At 34.9% G+C, this 26,625-nt stretch overlaps 1 protein-coding gene across 9 annotated transcripts in view; it reads left to right on the top strand.

Moving 5' to 3' along the window:
* LOC123556055 (transient receptor potential cation channel subfamily V member 6-like) overlaps positions 1 to 26,625 on the top strand; it is a 46,943-nt gene extending 20,318 nt beyond the window's left edge. For 4 of the 9 annotated variants that reach the window (XM_053525386.1, XM_053525385.1, XM_053525382.1 and 1 more), the window contains 11 exons: positions 1,687 to 1,788; positions 3,427 to 3,576; positions 3,961 to 4,043; positions 5,869 to 6,052; positions 6,612 to 6,719; positions 7,054 to 7,205; positions 12,383 to 12,492; positions 18,003 to 18,166; positions 21,311 to 21,427; positions 24,591 to 24,716; positions 25,676 to 26,625. In XM_053525386.1, coding sequence (XP_053381361.1) covers positions 1,687 to 1,788; positions 3,427 to 3,576; positions 3,961 to 4,043; positions 5,869 to 6,052; positions 6,612 to 6,719; positions 7,054 to 7,205; positions 12,383 to 12,492; positions 18,003 to 18,166; positions 21,311 to 21,427; positions 24,591 to 24,716; positions 25,676 to 25,834 — 1,455 coding nt within the window. In that variant the 3' untranslated portion in view covers positions 25,835 to 26,625. Of the gene's footprint in view, positions 1 to 1,686; positions 1,789 to 3,426; positions 3,577 to 3,960; positions 4,044 to 5,868; positions 6,053 to 6,611; positions 6,720 to 7,053; positions 7,206 to 12,382; positions 12,493 to 13,932; positions 14,079 to 15,652; positions 15,799 to 18,002; positions 18,167 to 21,310; positions 21,428 to 24,590; positions 24,717 to 25,675 lie in introns of those variants that run through there. The other 5 variants (XM_053525387.1, XM_053525383.1, XM_053525384.1 and 2 more) reach the window with 4 other exon arrangements.

The following is a 26,625-nucleotide window of genomic DNA, read 5'->3' as shown; positions in this document are numbered from 1 at the left end:
TTTGACATGTTACCTAAAAAAAGTTAAATGCTTTTTTTCCAGTTGTATTAAAGATCAAGAGTAAGTTATGATAAAGTTTGCATGATTTTTTTAACTGTTTCAGAATGTTTTTTTTTTTTTCACAGACAGCCATGATTATGGCATTTTTTTGGAGATTCATTTTAGTGGTCTTGATTGATTGTCTTTCACAGAGTGATCTTTTAATATCAGTGTTATCTGTAGACTGGTCATATTTAGCACACACGGAAATGTTTTATTGTATTTTGTGATCTGGAACAGTCACTATGGTAAAAGATTATTAAACAATGGTTGGAGACCAGTCTCAGAATGCTACCTTGCCATTGGTCAGATTCCATCTGGTACTCAGAAGTATCCAATCAGATGCTTACATTTTTTAGACTGGTATACTGACTCAGGTTTCAAATTTTGACAGCCCTGAATGTAGTTGTAAACATAGTATGGATTTTAAGTAGCTGCATGGGAGGAGGTGTTATCCTTTGTGGAGTGTGCTGTGATTAATGGAATCAAAACTTAATTTTTACTTAATTAATAGTTTTGTTATATATGTTCAGTTTTTATATTCCATTCCTTTATTCAGTTACTACTAGCTACTAGTATTTACTTGCATTTATTTGATAAATGACTCATGATTTTGGTTTGCAGTTAAAAAATTAATTTAAGAGATACAACTATTGCATGAAAAGACACGTACAGGAACAAAATGTCTTAAATGTTTCCCTGATGTTTTTTGAGCAGTTAAAACACAAATCTATTTATTACACATTCCAAAAAGTCTGAGTCCATTTTTTTTCAACTGGAAAGGTTAAGTGCATAAACCCTTGTTACTTTATCACAAACACTTTGAGGTCAGCCGTCCTGCTCCACTCAGCTGCCCCTACCATCAGTAAACATGTTTTAGCCTTAAAAAAAACCTTGAGCACAAGTCTTAATCATTAAACATATTCTGTCACAGTTTCATTATGGAAAGAAAAATGAAATATTTCATTTAGAAATGAGAGATAGAAAATATTACCCCTATGGGAAGCAAACTCGCAACTTTGAACAGCAAGGAGAGAATGAAAACCTGTACCCAAGACTTTATGACCATCATGGAACCTGACTGATATTGAGTGTACATCTGTTATAACTATAGATGATACCAGCTGTGTACTCAGATGTTGTTGGTAAATTCTCCTGTGACCAGGGAGTTGTGTTTGAAATTTTTAAGGAGGCTGACTAAATTACCCTTTATTGTTTTTTTTTTAAAAACACTTTGAAACTGTCACAAAACATGTTTTATGATCAAGTTCCTGTGCTCAGTTTGTTTGAAAAGGCATTAAGATATTGGCTTGCAGGAACAGCAGCAAGATGGGGTAGGAGGGGGCTAACCCCTAAGTGTCTGTGTATTTTACTATAGTTAGTTCTATTACTAATGACTTAATTTGTAAGTTTCTTGTAAAAGCTATCATTTTTAAATCTTGAAATACTATTTAGCCTGGTAAAAGATTTACCTGTAAGTAACGTTTATTGTTTATTGAAGGGAATAGAGCATACATTTACTTAGTTTTAAGTTTCATAGAAAATGTTAACTTGTACAATAAATTCTGCAACATTTTAACAAGATTGATATGTTAACAGACTTATTTCAATGAATAAAGATATAATATTTGTGTTAACATTTTTCAGGAGATGTTCGATATCTTGTACAGTCTTGGTGGCCGACTCGATATTAGAAACAGACAAGGGTTAACTCCCCTTACTTTGGCAGCAAAACTGGCCAGGAAAGAGGTGAGTTCGCTCTATATTCTCAGTCGCTTAATACCAGAAATAGACATTGAGTTAATCCTCTCGTTGGCAGCCAAACTGGCCAAGGAAGTAAACTCCTGGTGCCTGGCTTTATATTGGAAATAGTCGAGGATTAACTCCCTTACATTGGCAGCAAAACTGTCAATAAGAAATACCAAAGTTTTCAAAATCGTTCTGTTGCAGTCAATTATTGTACGTAAGTCAACTGTCAACAATTTTTGCCAACTTTCAGTTTGAAAGAAAGGCAACTGTTGGAATTATGCCCCATTCAGACAGACAGTCCACACCTGCAAAAAACGTGTCAGGGGCATAGATAATGCCAATTTTTCATTAAATATAGTATCATACGGTCTTACTTATCTTATTTCTATTATTCGTTTGCAAGAAACAGCTAGAAGTACACGAAAAATAATCGATTTCTGTCATTCTTACCTAAAATGGTGTTGCTGATGCAAAACTGAGATGTGGGGAAGCACCTTAAAAATCAGAATTTTTGCCTACTTTGCGAAAAAATCTCAAATTTGCCCAAAATATGCAAATAATATGCCATGTTTGTCTTAAAATGGTGCTTATTGCTCAAATCTGATCAGAAAGTACCAGTTTTACATCGGTTGAAGCAATTTTCACGAAGTGCGAATTTTTCATTTTAGGTATGAAGGTATTAAATGCATCCGCTGCTATTTTCTATATAAAATTAACAACTTATAACAAATTTTATCAAGATTTCTAGCCTTTCACTTCCTGCGAGACTACCCTTGTCTTGAAGGTCTGTCTTTAGGCAATCAAAATATACCCAAAAAATATGGGGTTGACCATAATGCAGTGAAACCATGGTCACGTGACTGAGACACGTGATGAAAACGTTAATATTGCGTAGGTAGACACCAAGAATACCTACTTTCACTTTCATTTTACAAGGCAGCTTCAAATCAACTTTTGAAGCATATAACATAGCTTAAAATCATCTGCGGACATTCCTTTTTACAATCAAGCATAAATAAAGCTTATATCTGGCATGAAAATGGCCTTTACTAGGCGGGAAAATTGCACTATATATTGATATGGACTACATTCGAGTGGACCACGGAGGCATATCCGGCTAATTGCCCCCTTCATGCCTCAAGGAAAGAGGTGAGTACACTCCTGGTTCCTGGCTTTATATTGGAAATAGTCAACGATTAACTCCCTTACATTGGCAGCAAAACTGTCAAGGAAAGAGGTGAGTACACTCCTGGTACCTGGCTTTATATTGGAAATAGTCAAGGATTAACTCCCTTACATTGGCAGCCAAACTGGCCAGGAAAGAGGTGAGTACACTCCTGGTGCCTGGCTTTATATTGGAAATAGTCAAGGATTAACTCCCTTACATTGGCAGCAAAACTGTCAAGGTAAGAGGTGTTACAAAATTCTGTACAGTCTATGCCAGACTTTAATGTCAGGAACAGACCAGGATTCTTTTACCTTGTGAGAAAAGATGTGAATATTGTAAAATTTGGCGCAGTCAAGACCTATTGCTGTTAGCTCAGACTGTCGTATAAAATTGTGAACAATTTGAAGGTAACCATGGCTTTTATGTAAATAAATTAATTATGAATTTCAAATTTCACGCTTTTTTTGCAGATGTATGAACATATATTAGAGATAATCCGGCAGATCTATTGGATTTATGGAAATGTCACATGTGCCGGTTATCCTTTACCAGATGTTGACACAATCTCCGCTTCTGGTGAACTGGATAAGTTTTCTGTGTTGAATCTGGTTGTTTATGGGGTAAGTCAGAATCAACTTGCATAGTTTTAGGTAATCCATGTCATTGTACTTTCTGAAAGATTTTCAACATCTTGATATTAAAATATTCCTATTAAAACACATTCAGCATGCAGCCCATGGTGAAACGTAAACATACTGTGATATTCAAGGCATAATTAAACATATTTGAGAGAAAATGAATGCTGACAAATAGAAGGTGCATCTTTTTACACATTTAGCACTAGAATAGTTTAAACATTTTTTTTTATGCTGTAACATTTGAAATTGCCATAGAGCATATTTTGTGCTCGATCAGATGTCAGTGTTGTTGGATAAGTTTGATGTTATTTCCTTTTGAATGATCTGTTTTGTATCAAGATATTTTATATGATTCTTCTTTATCAGGAGTCAGAAGGTCACCTTGACATGATGGATGGACTGATTGTCAATCTTCTCAAGGAAAAATGGAAAGTTTTTGCAAGATTCAGGTAAACTTGTAAACCAGTCTAATTTTTATGCCTTCCTTCTTCGAAGGAGGGGTATATTGTTTTGCAGATGTCGGTCGGTCGGTCGGAATGTAGACCAATCCGTTTCCGGATGATAACTCAAGAATGCTTGGGCCTAGGATCATGAAAGTTGATAGATAGGTTGGTCATGACCAGCAGATGACCCCTATTGATTTTGAGGTCAGTATGTCAAAGGTCAAGGTCACAGTGACCAGGAACAGTAAAATGGTTTCCAGGCAATAACTCAAGAACGCTTGGGTCTAGTTTCAGGAAAATTGATAGTTAGGTTGGCCATGACCAGCAGATGACCCCTATTGATTTTGAGGTCATTAGGTCAAAGGTCAAGGTCACATTGGCCAGGAACAGTTAAACGGTTTCTGATCTTCTTGTCCAAAACCATAGGGCCTGGGGCTTTGATATTTAGTATGTAGCAAAATCTAGTGGACCTCTACTAAGATTGTTCGAATTATTACCCTGGGGTCAAATACGGCCCCACCCCAGGGGTCACATGGTTTATATAGACTTATATAGGAAAAAACTTTGAAAAGCCTCTTGTCCAAAACCACAGGGCCTAGGGCTTTGATATTTTATATATGACATCATCTAGTGGTCCTCTACTAAGGTTGTTCAAATTATTCCCCAAGGGTCAAATATGGCTCTGCCCTGGGGGGTCACATGGTTTACACAGACTTATATAGGGAAAATCTTCTTGTCCAAACCACAAAGACTATGGCTTTGATATTTTGTAATGTAGCATCATTTAGTGGTTCTCTACCAAGTTTGTTCAAATTATCCCTCTAGGGTCAAATATGGCCCCGCCCCAGGGGTCATATGGTTCATATAGACTTATATAGGGAAAAACTTAGAATCTTCATGTCCATAACTTACATCATTCAAATTTGGACCACATGTCTATATTTAGAAATGCTGTTTATTTCAAAGTACTTTTTTTTTACTTTAAGGTAGTGGACCTTAATGACATTTGTCAGTTACTCTGTAAATACATTATATATTATAACTTTCTGTAAAAATTAGAGAATGCCTATAATTTTGAATAAAGAGAATAACCTACTTGTTATTTCAGGGTGACTACCTATGCATTGTAAATTTTTACTATTTTCAGAGAAAGATCTGGTCATAAAAACAAGATAACAATAATATTTATATAGTGTCCTCTAGGCTCATGTTTTATCTTCAGTTACATAATTATCAAAGCAGTAAAAGAAGAAAAGTAATATTGGTAATACAGTTAATTTGCATATAGAATTTCAGATTTTACTAACCAAATAATCAAGGCCTTCGAGTGGTTTATCGTCTAATTTACCATGGTTCAGAGTTCAGATGCGTAGGAATTGAACCACGAGGGCGTTAGCCCGAATGGTTAAATACTGAAGCATCTGAACGATGAACCGTGGTAAATTAGACGATAAATCACAAGAAAGCCTTGATTATTTTCATTCTGACATGCTCATTGACATATTTTAATAAATATTATGCTGGGCTTCATTTACCCGAGAAGTAATGTATTGGACGTCATGTGGCAATTTGACGTCATAATTGACGTCGTAATGCTCTCTTACCGGTCCGCGCGTCAACTGTTGTTTATCGCAGAATATACAGAGCTTGATATCCTTCTTTGTTTAACTGGAAATCAAATCGAGCCATGTTAGAATGTTGGTTAAAGTTGTACAATTTTAGATTTTTCTGTTGTCAATTGTTTAGTTTCAGATTTTTCAGGTTTGCTCAGTTTTAATTTGTCTAGGGCTTGCTTACTTACAGATTTTATCATTGATTTTCTTGATTTCAGATTTTACCGTCGGTTTGTTATATTCATTATCTACTTCCTCTTGTTTGTCGCGGCCTTCATTTTACGTCCTGGAACAGACCGTTGCCCAGCTACACGTCAGGTAAACTCAAGCAATGGTATGCTACAGAATGTTACGGAAATTGATGCCGGGTACCTGCTGAAAGCTTGTTCGACTGAAGATAAGGTAAATTAATCATTGATTTTAATGTACCAGCGATTTCAAGTCAGCTAAACCCATTTATATAAGTAATTTCTTAAGGGTGACGAACACTGACAGAAATATTTTAGAACTGATACAGGTATTTATATAGACTTACATAGTCTGTTGAGATCAAATAAGCTGTAATGATGTTAATTTCTTTCATACTGACACTGATATTTTCTCAGAAAACCATTTACTCTCAACAGAGTTAAGAGTCAGAGATAAGAAGTATTGTAAATGTTTTTAGAAAATGCTATTTAACAGGGCTTTTTGGGCAGAGATGTTTATTTTAAAAGGAGTCTAACAAATGATGACAGTCTAGTATATGTAGTATTAGAAATGTACCTACACAGGGTTTGGTATCAAATTCTTGTAGAGGCAAAATGACTTTATTGGTTGTTAAAATGTAATAAATATACTCCATTTCCTCTCTGAACAAGGGTTGATACATTACTCAGTGCACTACATACAGCAGGGCTGTTGGAAATGCCCTTTTAAGCTCTGTAACATAATTATCTAAGCAGTGTTTAAAATATTTCAGGTGCGATTTGCTCTAGAGGTACTGGTGCTTTTCGGAGCAATAGTGTATCTAGGGCTAGCAATGAAGGAAATATATCATCAAGGCTTCAACATCTTCTTCACAACACTGGTAAGTTCCGAGTTCTGCATCTTACCTGGATATGGTATTTTATTTGAAATTTGTTTTCTATAGTGCTAAATTACAATAAGGTAATTAATTCTCAAGTTGTCCAGGTGAATTTATCTTGTTAAAATCTTGGAAAAAAAAATATGCATTTCCTTTTGTTTTAAAGAATATTTTGCAGAAAAACATTTTTCAAGAATTTAGAGGTATCGAAGCTGTTCAAATTCAAAATGTTAGTAGAAAAGGGCAGTGGGTGGAGTTACAGTTGTTCTGAGGCAGAAGTATGGAAGTTGCAATTTATTGCTTCTGTTGCGGAAATGATGATACTTATTCACTTCAGAGAGGTGCGCCAACCAAGGCAATGTTCCTGATGTCATGTGTGTTTGTTGTAATGATGTTGCCAGGCCGGGCGGCAGCGGCATATCAGTATGAGGATGTGATGGGAGTGCTTGCCATACTGTTTACAGCACCATATTTTCTCTTTTTCTGCAGGTAGTTAATTATTTACATTATTAAGCCCCCACCCACACCACAAATACCCCCACCCCACTTCCCAACTAGTGTTAAAACTATGCACCAAATTGATCACTAATTTTTCAATGCCTGACACCAAGTTCTAGAACTAATGAATTGTTGCTATGAAGAAATTGACTGATTGATTTATGTCAGATAAGGTTATGATTAAATAGATTGGTAAAAATTTTTTTTATACTTTACATACAAGTTTATTGTCCCCTGCCTTTTTTAGCTCACCAGAGCCAAAGGCTCAGGGTCACTCACCATCCGGCGTCCGTAAACTTTTACTTTAAACGACATCTCCTCATAAACTGCTAGGCCAATTTCATCCAAACTTCACAGGAATGTTCCTTGGGTGAAGCTCTACAAAAATTATTCAAAGAATTGAATTCCATGCAGAACTCTGGTTGCCATGGGAACCGAAAGGAAAAACTTTAAAAATCTTCTTTTTAAAAAGCAGAAGGCCTAGAGCTTAGATATTTGGTGTGAAGCATTGCCTAGTGGACCTCTACCGAATTTGTTCAAATTATGACCCCGGGGTCAAAATTGACCCCGCCCCAGGGGTCACTTGATTTTACATAGGAAAATCTTAAAAAATCTTTTTAAAAACCAGAAGCCCTAGAGCTTAGATATTTGACATGTAGCATTGCCTAGTGGACCTCTACTAAAGTTGTTCAAATCATGACCCCCGGGGTCAAAATTGACCCCGCCCCAGTGGTCACTTGATTTTACATAGATTTCTATAGGAAAGTCTTCAAAATATTTAAAAAAATAAACCAGAAGCCCTAGAGCTTAGATATTTGACATGTAGCATTGCCTAGTGGACCACTACAAAATTTGTTCATATCATGACACCCGCTATCAAAATTGACCCCGCCCAAGAGGTCACTTGATTTTACATAGGAAAATCTTCAAAAAGTTTCTAAAAATAAACCAGAAGGCCTAGAGCTTAGATATTTGACATGAAGCATTGCCTAGTGGACCTCTACAAAATTTGTTCAAATCTTGACCCCCAGGGTCAAAATTGACCCCACCCCAGGGGTCACTTGATTTTACATAGGAAAATCTTCAAAAAATTTCTAAAAATAAACCAGAAGGCCTACATCTTAGATATTTGACATGTATCATTGCCTATTAGACTTCTACAAAATTTATTCAAATCATGACCCCCAGGGTCAAATTGACCCAGCCCCAGGGGTTACTTGATTGTACATAGGAAAATCTTCATAAATTTTCTAAAAATAAACCAGAAGGCCTAGATCTTAGATATTTGATATGTAACATTGCCTAGTAGACTTCTACAAACTTTGTCCAAATCATTACCCCGGGGTAAAATTGGCCCCGCCCCAAGGGTCACTTGATTTTACATAGGAAAATCTTCAAAAATTTTCTAAAAATAAACCAGAAGGCCTAGAGCTTAGATATTTGACATGTAGCATTGCCTAGTGGACCTCTACAAAAATTTTTCAAATCATGACCCCTGGGGTCAAATTGACCCCGCCCCATGGGGTTACTTGATTTTACATAGGAAAATCTTCAAAAAATTTCTAAAAATAAACCAGAAGGTTTAGAGCTTAGATATTTGACTTGTAGCATTGCCTAGTGGACCTCTACAAAATTTGTTCAAATCATGACCCCCGGGGTCAAATTGATCCCGCCCCATAGGGTTACTTGATTGTACATAGGGAAATCTTCATAAATTTGCTAAAAATAAACCAGAAGGCCTAGATCTTAGATATTTGATATGTTACATTGCCTAGTAGACTTCTACAAACTTTGTTCAAATCATGTGACCCTGGGTAAAATTGGCCCCACCCCATAGGGTTACTTAATTGTACATCAGAAAATCTTCCAAATAATTTCTAAAAATCATCAGTTTGACATTTGAAACATGTTGCTCATATTACTCAGGTGAGCGATCCAGGGTCATCATGACCTTCTTGTTTAATAGATATTGGCTGTATTTAAGAAAATTATTTACCTTGCTATCACTACATAACTGAAATATTACTGATAATTCTGTTGAATTCTGTGAACAGAAACAACTGTATGAAACAAGATACCGGTACAACTAGAAGCATTAAAAATGTTTTTAAAGGTATGCTGTGCTGATGTAGCACTAAAATAAGTGATCACATAATATTAACTTAAATTTAAACTTAAGTACAAAGTAATCATCGGATGGATTTAACTTGGCAACTAGACTAACTATGTATATAGAGCTGCGTTCACAATTTAATCTCATGTAATAACAGTCATTTGTTAGCTCACCTGTCACATAGTGACAAGGTGAGCTTTTGTGATCACCCTTCGTCCGTTGTCCGTCGTCAGTCCGTCCGTCCGTCAACAATTTCTTGTCTGCATGATTGTGGTTTCATTTATGATTTTATTTTAACCAAACTTGCACACAACGTGTATCACCATAAGATCTCGGTTCCTTTCTTGAACTGGCCAGATCCCTTTATGGGTTCCAGAGTTATGGCCCCTGAAAGGGCCAAAATTAGCTATTTTGACCTTGTCTGCACAATAGCAGCTTTATTTATGATTTGATTTTTACCAAACTGACACACAACTTGTATCACCATAAGATCTTGGTTCCTTTCTTGAACTGGCCAGATTCCATTATGGGTTCCAGAGTTATGGCCCCCTGAAAGGGCCAGAATTAGCTATGTTGACCTTGTCTGCACAATAGCAGCTTCATTTATGATTTGAATTTAATCAAACTTGCACAAAACTTGTGTCACCATAAGATCTTGATTCCTTAGTTGAACCGGCCAGATCCCATAATGGGTTCCAGAGTGATGGCCCCTGAAAGGGCCAAAATTAGCTATGTTGACCTTGTCTGCACAATAGCAGCTTCATTTATGATTCGATTTTAACCAAACTTGCACACAACTTGTATCACCACATGATCTTGTTTCCTTTCTTGAACTGGCCAGATTTCTTCATGGGTTCCAGAGTTATGGCCCCTTAAAGGGCCAAAATTGGCTATTTTGGCTTTTGCAGCCATATAGAGACTTCTTTTATGGTTTTATTAGATACAAACTTCCAAAATAACTTCATCAACAATAATTCTTGGATTCCATGACAAATCAGATCCAGTCGTAGGTTCCAGAGTTATTTTATATCTGATTACCTCACCTGATTGTAATCAAAATGGATTTATATCAGTAAGTACTTATAGGACTTATTTGAAATTTCATTATTGTCATTAGTTGGACTGAGCCAATCAGGGTAGATAACTATGGACTGATTTTATGTCAAATTACCTCCCTTTATTTCAAATTAAAATGGGTATATCTCCGTAACTAATGAAGATACTGATCTGAAATTTCATTTATGTCAACAGATTTATTTGGCAGATCCTTCTTTTGTTCACTTACAATAAATTTTTTTTTTTAAATTACTTTCCTTTTACGTTACTATAATTAGCTTATATTTATGTCTCCCACCACACAGTGGTGTGGGAGACATATTGATTTACTCCAGTCTGTGTGTCTGTGTGTGTGTCTGTCACGAAGCTTGTCCGCACTCTAAGTCGAACATTTCTCATCCGATTTTCACCAAACTTAAACAAAATGTGTTTGACCATAAGACCTCAGCCAAGTTCGATAACTAGCTAAATCAGCCAAGACACTTCGGAATTATGGCCCTTGACAATAATTTATGAATCACCTAGATGCATAAAAATGCTTAAGTCTTCATTCTCAAACATGCACCAAAAACCATTCATCTTGTCCGCACTCTAAGTCGAATATTTCTCATCCGATCTTCACCAAACTTGAACAAAATGTGTTTGACCATAAGACCTCAGCCAAGTTCGATAACTAGCTAAATCGGCCAAGACACTTCGGAATTATGGCCCTTGACAATAATTTATGAATCACCTAGATGCATAAAATGCTGAAGTCTTCATTCTCAAACATGCACCAAAAACCATTCATCTTGTCTGCACTCTAAGTCAAACATTTCGTATCCGATCTTCACCAAACTCGAACAAAATGTGTTTGCAAATAAGACCTTGGCCAAGTTCCATAACTAGCCAAATCGGTTAAGACACTTCGGAATTATGGCCCTTGAAAATAACTAATGAATCACCTAGACTCATAAAAATGCTAAAGTCTTCATTCTCAAACATGCACCAAAAACCATTCATCTTGTCCGCACTCCAAGTCAAACATTTTTTATGCGATCTTCACCAAACTTAAACAAAATGTGTACGACCATAATTCCTCTCCCAGGTTCGATAACTAGCAAAATTGGCATAGGCACTTCAGAATTATGGCCCTTGAATTACTTAAAATCAGCCATTTTACTCTTCAAAGGTATATTTGTTGTGACTAAACAGTATAAAAACACTGACTTAGTGTTTAGATGATTAGGCAGTTGTGGGAGACATGGGCTTTTCTCAAAAGTAGCTCTAGTTATTAACTTTTTTATTATTGGCCATAGGGAAAACCTGAGACCACTTTTCTGTGGTACAACATGGATGGTACCTCCAATTTTTAGGTGTATTTTGACATATTGTACCTTGTAAGAATTTTTTTATTCTTTTTGGTTAAATTTCTTCCCTTTGTTGTTACTGTCCTTTGGACTTAGATATTTTTTCTGAGGACCTTCTTGTCCTCAAGTGCAATGATAACAGGTGAGCGATATAGGGCTATCATGGCCCTCTTGTTTAAAAAAGTTGCCAATATTTTAGCAGTAACACATATATTTATGCTGTGTTTAGCTATACATTAAACCGGTGTGTATTACTATTAACCTAGAACAGAAATCTGTTTATATACACAGATGTTTATTTTGCATTTACATGGATGCAGTATATACACAGATGTTTATTTTGCATTTACATGGATGCAGTAATTGTTTACATGGATGCAGTAATTGTTTTGTTTTATAAATATAAATATTATATATTAAATAATTTTAAACATTTTAGAGAATTTTGTGTCAAAAGTTAAATTTCTATTCACAATCTATAAAATGATTAAGACAAAATACAAAAGTTTGATCATAATAACAAAGATTTTTTTCTGTGTTTCAGAGGAGTTTTTATCGTGGGTTTGTTTGTGATTACGATTTATAAAATGATCCTGATTGTACGAATACATTATGAAAGTATCGTAACAAAGAATTATTTTATTTTTCAGAGGTGTTCGAATCGTGGGACCATTTGTGATCATGATTTACAAAATGATCAAAGGTGATCTGAGGCGATTTTTCATCATTTACCTAGTGTTCATCGTTGGCTTTTCTCAAGGTTCGTATTTTGGATAAGGATGAGTAAGAAAGAGTGTTGAATACAAAACTGTTGTATGTGTCACTGTATTCATTTGCATATATGATAGTTTTGCATTCAACCAGTAGTTAAAAATAAAGAATTTATATTTCATACCCTGTTACCTTACCTCCAATAGGCCATTGTTGGGGGCATAAACATTATGTGTTTTATAAATATATTCTTACGTTTATATTGCTTTTTTGTCTGAAAAGGTTGTTGTTGACAGATTATGGATATACCGGTAGTTCAAGGTAATCTAAATCGGATGCTGTGAAGAAATTTAATTTCCTGGTTTTGGCAAGAATGGCCCCTTAATTCATGGATTTCAAGTTTTGAAAATAAAATTAATGGGACCTTTACATATTTATTGGAAGGTAATTTCGTGGATGGAATTTGCCATGAAATCCAAGGAAGTTAGTCCCCAGCAAAAAATAATGAAAGCTGTCTTAAGAGTTATGTCCCTTTGTTACTTTTCAGTATGCAGCCTTAGGTAAAGGTCAAATATGTCCGGCAGTGGACTGGTTCTAGTCAGTCATCATAGTTTTATGATATGGAAGATAGAATTGCTCTCTTTTTAACCTTTCTGCATAAATTTCCGTTGTAAAAATGTTCAGGTGGTCAAGTCAAGACCTCTGATTACTTATCCTGCTGTATTTGTTTTAAGGGCACTTTCACTTGATGACTATAGTGTGGTGTGTGGACTATAAGCACTTCTGGTTAAACTATAATGAGACCCAAAGACTGTTGCCTGGATCAAACTATTTCTACCAGTGTAGCACAGAAATTCAGGGGTACCAGTTAGTATTTATGTGTGGATTTGACCGGATACCAAACTTGATGGGATTGTTGTGCAATTTATGTCCTTCTTAAATATGCTAAGTCATTATACCACACTATAGTACCAAAATGAAAATGCCCTCTTTTGTTTAGCTGTAGCAGACAAGTTATCAGTCAGTGTAAAAATATCCAGAACATGTAACGAAAATAGCTAGGACCATATGAGTTATTCAAGTGTCCTGGAGCAGTACAGTGTTATGTTACCTAGAACATGTATTTAAATGGTCAGGACCAACTTAATAACTGGAGTTATTCCAGTGTTCTTGAGCTTGAGTATGATATTACCTAGAACATGTATTGAAAATAGCGGATAAGAGTCCCATGTATGGGTGCTTTACACCTTGCACGCTAAAGAACCCTGGAAGGTTCTGGAATTGCAGTGTCTTCTGTATCTTGCACTGTCCTCCTGCTTGCATTACTAACAGTTTTCTGGAGGAATCGCCCATATGGGCTGCTGGTGCCAGCTTAATAACTGAATGAGCCAGTGTCCTCGAGTTATTGCTAGTTTAACTGTATGCATACTACAACTTAATATATGAGTAAACACTGTTTATTACTAACCATCATATTTTATCTATGCAGCAATGTTTTTGATATTCAAAAACACGGAGGTTACATCATTTTCTGACCCAGCTGAAGCCGTCATGGGCATGTTCATGATGTCACTTGGTGAATTCGGCGATCTTTACGAGTCTTTTGGAGTCATTGAATATCAGGCCTTAGCTATTGTAATTTCTAAAAGCACATGTTTTTATCTTTCAGCAATGCATTAATGTTCATGTTTAGTTTTGTATGTAAACAGTTTCATCTTTTTAACTTGTACCTTACTAGATTTCTAAAATGGACTGGTCTATCATTCAAATTTGGCAATAGCATTTGTTACCCAAAGGCGTGTTCACTGAAAATTTACTGACTGAATAGCAAACAGTGAAGATCATGATCAGCCTGCACGGAGGCAAAATCACTTGCTGCCAACGGGCTAAAAGTTAAAACAGAAGTTGAAGAAGTCATTTGCATAAACTAAAATTTTATGAAAAGGTTTTTAGGTTTCAAAAAAAAACCCCTCTTACTTCTGAGGCCACATTATATTATATTTACAAAAAAAAAAATCCAGAGAGATCAAGCTTTTGTTTTTAATGACAAGCTTTTTTGTACATTCTCTCGAGTCCATTCTGGAGTTGGGACTTTGATCTAGTTGGCCACTTATCCTTCCACCATAACTTCATCCAAAGATTTTTGACCATATAGAAAGTCAGTGTATGATACACAAAAGACTGTCAATTTAGGTTGTTGCACGTCTTGCTCTTGAGGCAAAATGTTGTTTTTATGTATTGATGTAATATTTATTAAAGATAGTGGGTCTAAAGTCATCACTAATTGAGAGATAGAAGTTAGCCTTGTTACCAAATCCGTGAACAGCTGAGGTGTACTGACCAAAGTATATAATTGAAATACTGTTACACTCAATGTAGATGCATGATAAAGCAAAACTGCCATATGTACAGACCAAAAATGGTCTTCCATTTGACCAGAACTAATTTCTGAGTCAAGTTTACCTGCTTTTCAGATTTATTGCTTGTGGGGTTGGGGGGGAGGGTAATGGTGAAACTGTTTACTCATTTTGTTTCTTCTGTAGAGAAAAAATGTTTTACATTTTGTTTGTTAGTAGAGTTGCACATGTATGTCTGTTTTTGCAGAGTCACGTTGTTTTACTTTTTTCATGTTTTGTTACTGTGTTTTTGTGTTTATGTATAAAGGATGTGTTAGAAATTGATAACAGAATGAAGTTGTTATTACCGGTAAACTGTTTGATTGGGGCCTTCTCAGCCACTTGGTTAAGTGACTGACTTGGCACAAATTCGGGTTTGAAAATTGCCTTGGGTTGTAAAATTCTTCATATGAAAAAAGCTATTCAGCTGACTTGAGGAAGGTTAGTGGTTCTACCCAGGGGCATCTGGTGTCTTCCTACACCATTAAAGCAAGAAAAGTCTCCATATGGCCTAAATTGTGTCAGTGTAATACACACACACAAAAAAACTGTTTGGTTAGCGGCTACAGATTACAGGCGATTTATGCTAAACATAGAATATAAGGAATAATTAGCAATGACTTTATTAATTGTTTTTAACACATCCTTTTTTGAGTTTTAATAGATGTTAACTCTTTAAATGTCTTTCAAATGTTTGAATAGATAAAACCTTTGCAATATATATTATTTATAGCTTTCGAATTTGTTTTTTTTCAAATTTCTATTTTTAGATCCATAGTCATTGATAGCTTGCAATATACATTGTATTTTCAGCTATGTATATAATATACCTGGGAATAGACGGAAGTGCGTTCTCCCACCCTGCCGAGGCCATAATGGCTATGTTTATGATGTCACTTGGTGAATTTGGCGATTTTTATGACACGTTCGATGAAACGAGTCATCACATCCTTGCAATAGTATGGACTGAGCACGCAGTTTTCATTCGTTAACTCTGGTATAAAATAAAGGCAGTGGGGCAGTAAGTTTTGGGATAGGATAAGGGCAGTGGCACATTCGGCTTCAGTAAAAGTGGCTCTCTACAAATTCGATGTCGATTGGCTGGCCACAAGTAATCATCACATGAAGTTTGATGGCTAAAAGGCAAAGCATTCTTCAGTTATTAAACATAAGTGATCATCTAGTTCTGGCATTATTAGATGATCCCTGATCTTTTGGGGGTCAGTTAGGTCAAAGGCCAACATCAAGAGTGAGTAATGGTTTTGCTTAATAACTCATTGACAAGATCTTTAGAATTTGCCTGCTGCCTTCAAAGTTCAAAGGGTGATTTCCTGTGGTCCACAGATGACAACAAGACTGAAAAACAATTCCGCTCCTTTACAAAAGAATACTTTTGCCCACTCTTCTTAACTTCATAGAGTTATTGCCTACAGTCAGTAGATTACCCCTAATGTTTTTAGGGTTAAAATAGGTGAAAGGTGCATGTGATCTTTTCAGTGACCTTGAAACTGAAAAGGGTCTGTGAACAATATCTGGAGCACCTGAACTTAAGGCTGTCATTATTACATAGGACGATTGCTTGATGTCATGTGAGAACCTTAACTGTGTTTTGGGGCAATACCTCAAGGGTCAAGGTCACAAGTGACTTTGAAATTTGAAATGTTTTCTGATCATTTACCGAAGAACGCTTGGGTTTTTGAGATCATTAGGCCAAAGGTCAAGGCCATGTCATACAAAATAACATAACAAGTTACCTCATACAGGGTGTCATTGGAGGCATATATGGTTTAAAAACAGATCTTGTTTCATATACATCGGAGTTGCGGCAGTATAGGTCATGGAACCATCTTTTTGTTTCGAAAATGACTGATCACATGGAACGTTAGGATTACCAAATCTTAAAATGTAGAAAACAATTTTTTCTATGCTTTCTAAAAGTAATAAAAGAAATTCATAGGTGGGAATTTTCAGTACACAAGGAAAAATTAATCATTTAATCTTGGGTATGGCTGTGTACATTGCTAATCTGCCAGAGTTAACGTTGAAAATTGCTCGATGTTGCATAGTTGCTGTTGTGCGTATGGAATGTTCCGATTGACGTCGTCTCATATCTCACTTGCCCACCAAATAAAATTTAACATGTCTCATTGTTTTATATCGCCGCATTTTTTAATGAGCGAAAGAAATTCCCCAAACTTATATAATATGAATAATACTCTAATTGTCTTCATTTTCAGTTGTAGTTTTACTTTTTTTGTGGCATGCCGGTTTTTACTTATAACATCATTTTGGAAAGCTGTAGTTAGAGAACAAAATGGAATTCAGGTTTTAGATGAATATAGACATTAAATTATAATTTTTCAAGATATTTATAGTTTCATTTTCATAAACAGGAGTAAGTTTGCGTTATAGTTATTACCAGTTTTTCAGAAATATGAATTGAAGCAGAATTAAGTAAGAAATATATCCAATAAAAAACTGGTCATTTTTGTAAAAACCTGTATGCCTGTGTTGTAATTTCTGTACTAGCTTTGTTTTATTAGTTTTATTAACAATGACATTGAGATTTTAATTTCTGTAAATTTTTGGACAGTTTCCGGGACGTTTATGTCCTGATGCATAGAGAATCTGTGTTAAAGACAGAAAATTTGAAAAATAAAACACTGAAATGCTCCGTGTTCTAAGAAAAACCAACAGGAGCGCATGTTTTTTCAAAATCTTAAAACAAAATCTATTTATGAAACTGTTTAGCATAAAATATGGGCTGAATCTCCATTCTCCAACTGGTCATATTTAATTTATATAGAATAATACGTTATAATTATGGCTTGCCTTATTAACATTGAAATAATGGCACTCTTCTTCAATTCTAAATGTCTTTACAGAGTAGTCAAAGTATATACAATGTTGAAAATTTAAGCTTCTTTGAACCACTCATAACAAGCCAATTAAAATTGGATATAAAAAAAATTCTATGTTGAATTTTAAAAGCAATCTGCAGAAAAAGATGTTTTCTAGAGCTGTATTTAGTTTTAGATTTATTTTTATACTTATTGGCATTGATATGTTTTGTATTAAATCAAATTTCATTTGCTTATTTTGGTTATTTCAGTTTTAGTCTGTACTGCAATTTTGTTTGATCAGTGTTTTTATTTTCTTACAGCATTCTATATAAGTTTTGTTGGTAGTTCTTGTGATCCCGATACTGACCCCTGTGTGTTCGCAAACCCTGTCGATGCATTGTTGGGTACATTTTCTATGTCCGTTGGTGATTTTGAGGATATCGTTCAGACATTTCCATCCTCACGCCACCAAGTCACACTTAGTGTAAGTGCTGTCTGTGAAATACATGTATTATATATCAAATTTCATCATAAAATATTAATATTTATAATAATTTATAACATTTTTATTTTAATTTTCTGGTATGCTATAATTATTATTGGTGTTTTATGTTTGTACTTCAAGTGATATGGTGCATAATTTGGCTTTTGAGAAATTTCATGACTAGGGAACTGAGGCAGTAACACAAGTACATTCTGGGAACATGGTAGACTTGGAATCAAGTCTGACGATTTTTAATTTCCTTTTTATTTTACTAAAGCCATCTTCCAGCTACAGCGCCTCTTGTTACATTTGTTTATAGCATACCTGTTATGTGTATGTGGTAAAGCTTTTGATATCAATAATTCATCACTAAAATTAGAACTGGAATTTTCACCAAAAGACTGATCACAGTCCTGTAATTACAGGTGCTTCTTAATATTTTTGTTCCTAGACCAACATTTCTTTTATATTTCTGAAGACTTCTCAAGAGAGTGGTTACAAAGTCAGATAGTACATAGTGTACTTCAATGCGTTTTGTTGTTATCAAATTGTTAGATACATTTGTACTTAATTTGCAGATAAAATGAACAACAAAATTGTCAAATGTTTGGCAACATTGCCTCATTTCCTAGTTTTTGTTTCAAACACAAGCCAGTATGATCGCCTGTTAACTAGGCTATTTATAGTAAAATGAATTATCAGCTGTATCATGAAAACTCTGTCAGTGCCACTTATTATTATTTTATTTTGTTAGTTATATATAATAATTTTTTATGTAAATTTTTGTGGTGAATGCCCTTAACCCTTAGCTTGCTGGCGGCAAGTGATTCTGCCTTTGCGACCAGTGCAGACCAAGATCAGCCTGCACATCCGTGCAGTCTGATCATGGTCTGCACTGTTCGCTATTCAGTCAGTAAATTTTTAGTAAACACCCCTTCAAATGATAAATGGTACTGCCCAAACTGAATGATGGAACAGTCCATTTTAGAAATTTAGCAGGCTAAGGGTTAAAATTATTTTTTTTTGCATGCTGTTTTCATTAAACCATATATTTTCCTCAGTTTTGTAAAAATATTGTTCTTCTTAATTAATGCTGTCATTTGCTTGTATCAAGACTATACTTAATAGGAGATGTGGTAAAGTGATACTCACTATGAAATTTAGAGTTGAAAGTCTGCAATTAATAAATAATGTTATTAGAGCCCACATAATTCAGACATAACATCTAATTAATATTGTAACAAAAATCCTATCTCAACAAAATAAACATCTTCGCTTGCTCAGAGTCAATATTTTTCAGCTTGTTAAAGTATCATTTGGGTGTATAGACAGATTTTTTTGTAATTGTTTTAGAAATAATATATGCCAAACATTTTTTCTGGTAATAAAATCGTTGTTCAGATGCAAAGGAATTATATCTTTAGGACGCAGTCTTGAGTGGTGTAATAAATTAATACACATCTGAATGACAAACTGTGATCTTATCACTCTTTGTGATATATTATTTCTAAAATATAAGGTGGATTTATTAATATTTTAATAATTGCACATGGTATTTAAGTGTTGAAAATATTCATTGTTAAACAAACAAAGATGTTTTTATATATGAGCCGTGCCATGAGAAAACCAACATAGTGGGTTTGCGACCAGCATGGATCCAGACCAGCCTGCACATCCGCGCAGTCTGCTCAGGATCCATGCTGTTCGCTAACGGTTTCTCTAATTGCCATAGGCTTTCAAAGCGAACAGCATGGATCCTGACCAGACTGTGCGGATGCGGAGGCTGGTCTAGATCCATGCTGGTCACAAAGCCACTATGTTGGTTTTCTCATGGCGCGGCTCATATGTCATAGGGGGACTCCACATACATCACATTATTATTAAAATTTTCAAAATAGATTGCAAGGTGTATGAAATAAGGCATAAAAAAATTGTTTGTTTCTGATATCCCGACCTACCCTAGATTTTTGGCTCAACCCTAAATTTTTTATGGCCTTGGAGAATATTTTTTTCTACTTTTTAAAAATGCACTTCCTATGATTTAAACATGGTCAGTGATGTTAGAAATCAACTTACTGATGCTCTTAAGGCATATAATTATATAACCCCTTATTTATTTTAATTTTTTTACACAACAATAATTTCCGAAAAAGTCTGTCTAAAAAAAAAATTCTGACATACCTTCCCTAATTTATTTTTAGCATGTTACCAGAAACAAAGAATCTTTTTAAGGCCTAAAAGAAATAAAAGTCAATGTATTATAATTATGAGTATTATTTGATACAAGTAGATTATATCTATTTTACATCAAATTTTTACTGAGTAACTAGCACAATAGGTACTAAGCTGTCAAACATGTTTAAAAGACTATTCAAGCCTTTTAATAAAAACTCATGGGAACTCTGTTTTTTATTTTTAGCTCACCTGAATTTGAAATTCCCTTTTAGACTGTCATTTAATTAGGCCAGCTTAAATAATGGTTTTATGTCTCTTACATAAAAAAAAAAAAATGTTGAAAAAAAACTGGTTTACACCCAGATGATGACAGAAACATCCAACTTGAAATGTTTTGTTTAGATGTGATGTTTTTGCTAATAATAATATAATAACATTTTTGCAATAAGCAAACTAGGAAACAGGCTTTTAGAAGCAAAAAAATTCTCCAAACTGAGATTTTGAAACATTAACCACCAATTCATTCCTCCCTACTTGCAGAGACTAGTCTACTGAAAAAATCGTAATAATTTTTAGGGCTCGAACTATTTCTCCTGTTTTTGACTGTCATGAAGTTCTAACAAAACTAACGTCTGTTACTGAATAAAGTTGTGCTACTTGAAAAACTACACTATTTGAAAGAGTCAGCACAGTTCTTCCGTCACTAGAATGCTTTTTAATCTGAAAGAAACAAATTTAATTTTCACTGTTCTATGTGAAAAATCAGTTATGCATGATTTTGTTTAAATTAATGTATAGTTTCAATTAGTTTTAATTAAAGTTTTCAAAAATGTTAAGAAGAATATATTCATTTGGTAGATATATCAATAAAAAACATATTTTCTTAGCTAATTATGTCTTTAGAAATATTTTCTCTTTTGAAATCTGTCAAGGAAGTGCTCACAGTAACCTAGATGCTTATATTTTTAGATTGTATTTGTATTGTACATGATCATGGTCACCCTGCTGCTTGTAAACATGTTGATTGCCATGATGGGAAATACATACCAGCTAGTTGCTGAAACACAGAAGGAATGGTTCAGACAGGTAATATTGTGTTCATTTCTTTTTAATTGTCGAGCCCACTTGCGGTGAGCTCTATATAGTCGTCACTTTCGGCGGGTTTGTGTAAATACTGGTATGTGTTTGTTTGCATGCATGTGTGCATGCATCGACCGTTTGTCCATCCAATTTTGTCTGGACCATAACTTTGACATGCATGGACAAATCTTGTTTATGTTCGGCATGAATGTTTACCTCAATGAGAAAGAGTGTTTTGCGCAAACCCCATGTTCCTATCTCAAAGATTTAGGTCACAGTTGGAGGTCAAACTAAAGTTTGTCAGCAGCATTTCTTCTTCATGCATGGTTGGATTTTGATGTAACTTGACATGAATATTCACCATTATGAGACAGAGTGTCATGTGCAAGAACTAGGTTCCGAGTGTCATGTGCAAGAACTAGGTTCCTAGGTCTAAGGTCAAGGTCACACTTAGAGGCCAAAAGTGCTGGCGGGCTCGACATTCTGCCCATGGGCATACAGAATGTATTTCTAGTTTAAAGACGGATTCATCCATAAACAGGGCATACAAGCTTTACAACAGTAATGGCAAAAGAATTTTAATATAAATTTCTAAAATGGACTGCTCTATCATTCAATTTATTAGTCCCCTACTGGTTGAAAACCAGTTTCGGGGACTATAGGAATGCACTTTTCCGTCATTCCGTCCGTCCGTCCGTCCGCAATTTCGTGTCCGGTCCATAACTCTGCCATCCATGAAGGGATTTTAATATTACTTGGCACAAATGTTCCCCATGATGAGACGACGTGTCATGCGCAAAACCCGGACCTCTAGCTCAAAGGTCAAGGTCACAATTGGAGGTCAAAGGTCAACAGGGCTTTTTTCCTGTCTGGTCCACAACTCTCCCATCCTTGAAGGGATTTTAGTAATACTTGGCACAAATGTTCCCCATGATGAGATGATGTGTCATGCGCAAATCCCGGACCCCTAGCTCAAAGGTCAAGGTCACAATTGGAGGTCAAAGGTCAACAGGGCTTTTTTCCTGTCCGGTCCATAACTCTCCCATCCATGAAGAGATTTTAATATTACTTTGCGCAAATGTTCCCCATGAGGAGACGACGTGTCATGCGCAAAACCTGGACCCCTAGCTTAAAGGTCAAGGTCACAATTGGAGGTCAAAGGTCAACAAGGCTTTTTTCCTGTCCGGTCCATAACTTTCCCATCTATGAAGGGATTTTAATATTACTTGGCACAAATGTACCTCATAATAAGACGATGTGTCATGCACAACTTTCAGACCCCTAGCTCAAAGGTCAAGGTCACACTTAGCAGTCAAATGTTAACATAGCATGAACAGGGTCTGTTTCGTGTCCGGTCCATAACTCTGACATTCATTAAGGAATTTTAATATCACTTAGCACAAGTGTTCCCATGATGAGACGACTTGTCATGCGCAAATCCCAGACCCCTAGCTCAAAGGTCAAGGTCACAATTGGGGGTCAAAGGTCAACAGAGTTTTTTTTCCTGTCCCGTCCATAACTCTGCCATCCATGAAGGGATTTTAATATTACTTGGCACAAATGTTCCCCATGATGAGACAACATGTCATGCGCAAAGCCCAGACCCTTAGCTCAAAGGTCAAGGTCACAATTGGAGGTCAAAGGTCAATAAGGTTTTTGCCCTGTCCGATCCAGAACTCTGTCATCCATCAAGGGATTACAATATTACTTGGCATAAATGTTTCCCATGATGAGACGACGTGTCATGCGCAACACCCAATACCCTAGCTTAAATGTCAAGGTCACACTTTGAGATCAAAGGTCAAGAGGATTTTTTCCTGTCCGGTCTATAACTTTGTCATGCAAAGCAGGATTTAGATATCAGTTGGCACAAATATTCCCTGGATGAGACAACATGTCATGCGCAAGAACCAGGTCCTTAGGTCTAAGGTCAAGGTCATATTTAGAGGTCAAAGGTCAAATTCAAGAATGACTTTGTACGGGACATTTCTTCTTCATGCATGGAGGGATTTTGATGTAACTTGGACCAAATGTTCACCACCATGAGGCACCCTTGTTTTTAGAATTACGTCCCTTTGTTGTTACTATAAATAGATTTTATTGTAACTTTTTTATTACTGGCGGTAGAGAAAAATCGAGACCACTTTTCTGTGGTACAGCATGCATGTTACATCCAATTTTTAGGTGTATTTTGACCTATCTCTACCTGGTAAAGAGTTTCTTGTGGAATTGTATTATATAGATTTTTTTTTTTTTTTTTTTTTTTTTTTTAAAAGATTAATTTCCCTTTGTTGTTACTATAAATAATTTACATGATAACATTTTTATAATCAGCCAAAAAAATTCAATATGAAAACAACTGTAGGTTTTTATATATATAAATTTTAATCCAAGTGTTTTGTTATAACATATTGTATATATAGTACAATATTGTTTATACATCATTGACAGATATCAGTTCATTATGTTATACTGCAGTAGAGAAAATTAGGTGCCTTCCAGTAGGGGACTTTGTATTGCATGGCAATACTTCATTCACTTGTTATTTAAAGGGGTGTTCCCTGAAAATTTACTTTCTGAATAGCGAACAGTGCAGAGTCATTTTAGTCTGTACTGGTCACAATGGCAGAATTACTGGGCTGCCAACAGGCTAAAGGTTAAAATTACTTGATTCTAAGCTGAGCCATATTTTCAGTCTAAAGTGAATATTTTATAGCTGATATATTACAGAAGTTGAGTTTTCATACTTTTTTGTGCTTGCATCACTGTATGATTTTCAGGTCAAGTATTTCAAAGGATAAGGAGGGATATTAAATTAACCCAGGTGTTAAAATTCAGAATAATGCAATTTTAACCAAATTTAGATGTACTTTAAAATGCTCATGATTGCCTCGGAGCTGTTGATGCACGAGTGAGTGGTATTTTGCAGAGCATGTTCATGTTCATGAAAAATGTCTAATGTTTCCATTCAGAATTATTTAAATGTAATCATCAAAAATTAATTTGAAAATTTTTAGCAGAATGCTAATTATTATGTCTTGAACTGACCTCGCATTCATGTATGTGTACACTAATATGTTTTTGAAAATAGAAATATGTTAAAGCTATGAAAATTAAGAGCTTTTTTTGCAAAATTTGGAAAAGTCATCATATGTTTACATTGTTACAGTGGGCAAAGATTGTTCTGGTTGTAGAACAGAGTGTTACAACAAAAGAAAGACAAAAATATCAGATCCGGTACTCGCAGCCTGCCCTTGATGGACGTCGAGCTTTCCCTATCCGATGGTACCAGTCGGTAAGCATCTTGTTGAAATGTCTGTAATGAAAAGTTTTAAGTCTGTTTTCTTCATCCTGAGAACTTAAATACTGAGGCATTGCCGTGTTCCCTGCTAGGTTTGAACTGGCAGCCTGTACGGTAAGAGGCCTATAGCTAGCCAATTGCACCTCAAATTGTTTCTGACATTTTGCTTGTTAGTTGCATGGAAATATACAAAAAAAAGACGTTTAATGTGTGGAATAAATAGAGAATATTTGTTAAGTGTAAGATGAAAATATCTCACTGTGTGATCAACAGAAGCAATAAAAGAGAGGCATAGCCAGGAGTGAAAGTACAATGTCTGGTGTTCAAAAGTGAAATACAGAGTTTTCTTACATGTAAATCATACAAATTTTCTTTTATTTAATGTCTTTTCAATTGTTTTAATTTTTGTGGTTCAGTTGAAATGACAAAATGTATTTGATATTTTTCAGTGTGAAGTTATTAAATAAATTCTATTATGTTTCAGTAATTTACTGAAAAACGTGATAAAAGTAATTTACGTGATTACAATATATTGGCCCAATTTCATTCATGTTTGGCCATGCATTATTATACTGGCATGCACACTTGTTTGTCAGGTCTGAATAGATAGATACATTTCTTTCCAGTATTGGCCAGGAGAAACAGAGCATTGTAATTCTTATAGCATGTAATTTTTACTGCACTTAAAATGTTGAATTGGTCTTTAGGAGTTTAAGCTGTTAGAATAATAAATGTCAAAGAATATGAGACTTGAAGCACTCTTACTGAAACGGAAATTAGTGTAACTTATAAATGATCTTTATTAACAGACATGAATTTTTTTACCAAGGCCAAGTAGTAATAATAACATGTAGATCCTTTTGGTCAATGGAAAAGACCCTGTTCTACTATAGGGCCATGACAATAAAACTTGCTTATTAACATTATAACGCTTGAACAAAATACTTATTTAGGAACGAGAAAAAGAGGAGCGCCGTGTGGCGCGTGAAGAGCAGCGACGTAAACAAAAAGAAAAGATGTCACAGAGTCGCTGGAAGAAAATGAAGAAGACGGCAATGTTCACAAAAACTATTAACCTGAAAGAAGTCAAAGAAGGAAGGCTTAATGTATAAAAAATATTTTTAATATGTTTTTCTTGATTAGTAAAAAACATGCTTTTTGTTGAGTTTTTGTCCAAAGTGTTTTACGATTAATTTTTAGCGTTTTGCTTCTTTCTTGTTTTTTTGTTAATATGATTTTTTTTGTCCAAATTTCAAGATAGAAGTGTTTGCAGGGAAAGCTGTTTCATACTTTTTATAAGTGCCTCACTAATTCTGAATAGCCTTACAGTAAAGCATTTCCATTTGTGAGGAATGTTACAAATTGTGGTGTCAGTGAAGAAAAGAAGAATTGATACAAAAAAAAAAGTTTGTATAAAGTCAAAATGAGTTACATTTAGTACTTAAAGGTTTGTTATGACAAAATTTATGGACTTCTGAAACTGCTGTTTTATTTACAGATAGTTTTTTCATTTTAATTGGAAGATAATTGGTTATGTTGATGAATTTTTCATATTTCAATAATGAATAGTTGAATTAATACGTTGTCCATTTTATGTTGAAAACCATTTTGTGTTGATATTTTCTTTTACTTGTTTATATATTTGTACGTGTCACATTAGGAAGATATATTTTTGGTTGTTCATTTTGATAATTTGTTCATTTCTTGTTAAACGTATTTATTCATGGTTAAAATAATATTTCGTGGGCTGCATTTCGTGTTGAAAATCATTCAATTTGGTTCATTTTGTGTAAAAATACTTTGTGATTTTGAAGTTAATATATTTATTTTATGTTGAAGATTTTAAGATAATTTTATTGTTACTTAAATGAGTGAAATTTTTTGTATAAATTATATATTTAAG

Source organism: Mercenaria mercenaria, chromosome 15, assembly GCF_021730395.1.
Source record: "Mercenaria mercenaria strain notata chromosome 15, MADL_Memer_1, whole genome shotgun sequence".
NCBI classification, from domain to species: domain Eukaryota; kingdom Metazoa; phylum Mollusca; class Bivalvia; order Venerida; family Veneridae; genus Mercenaria; species Mercenaria mercenaria.
The sequence above is the reverse complement of the archived record's forward strand: the minus strand, read 5'-3'. Positions and strand labels throughout refer to the sequence as shown.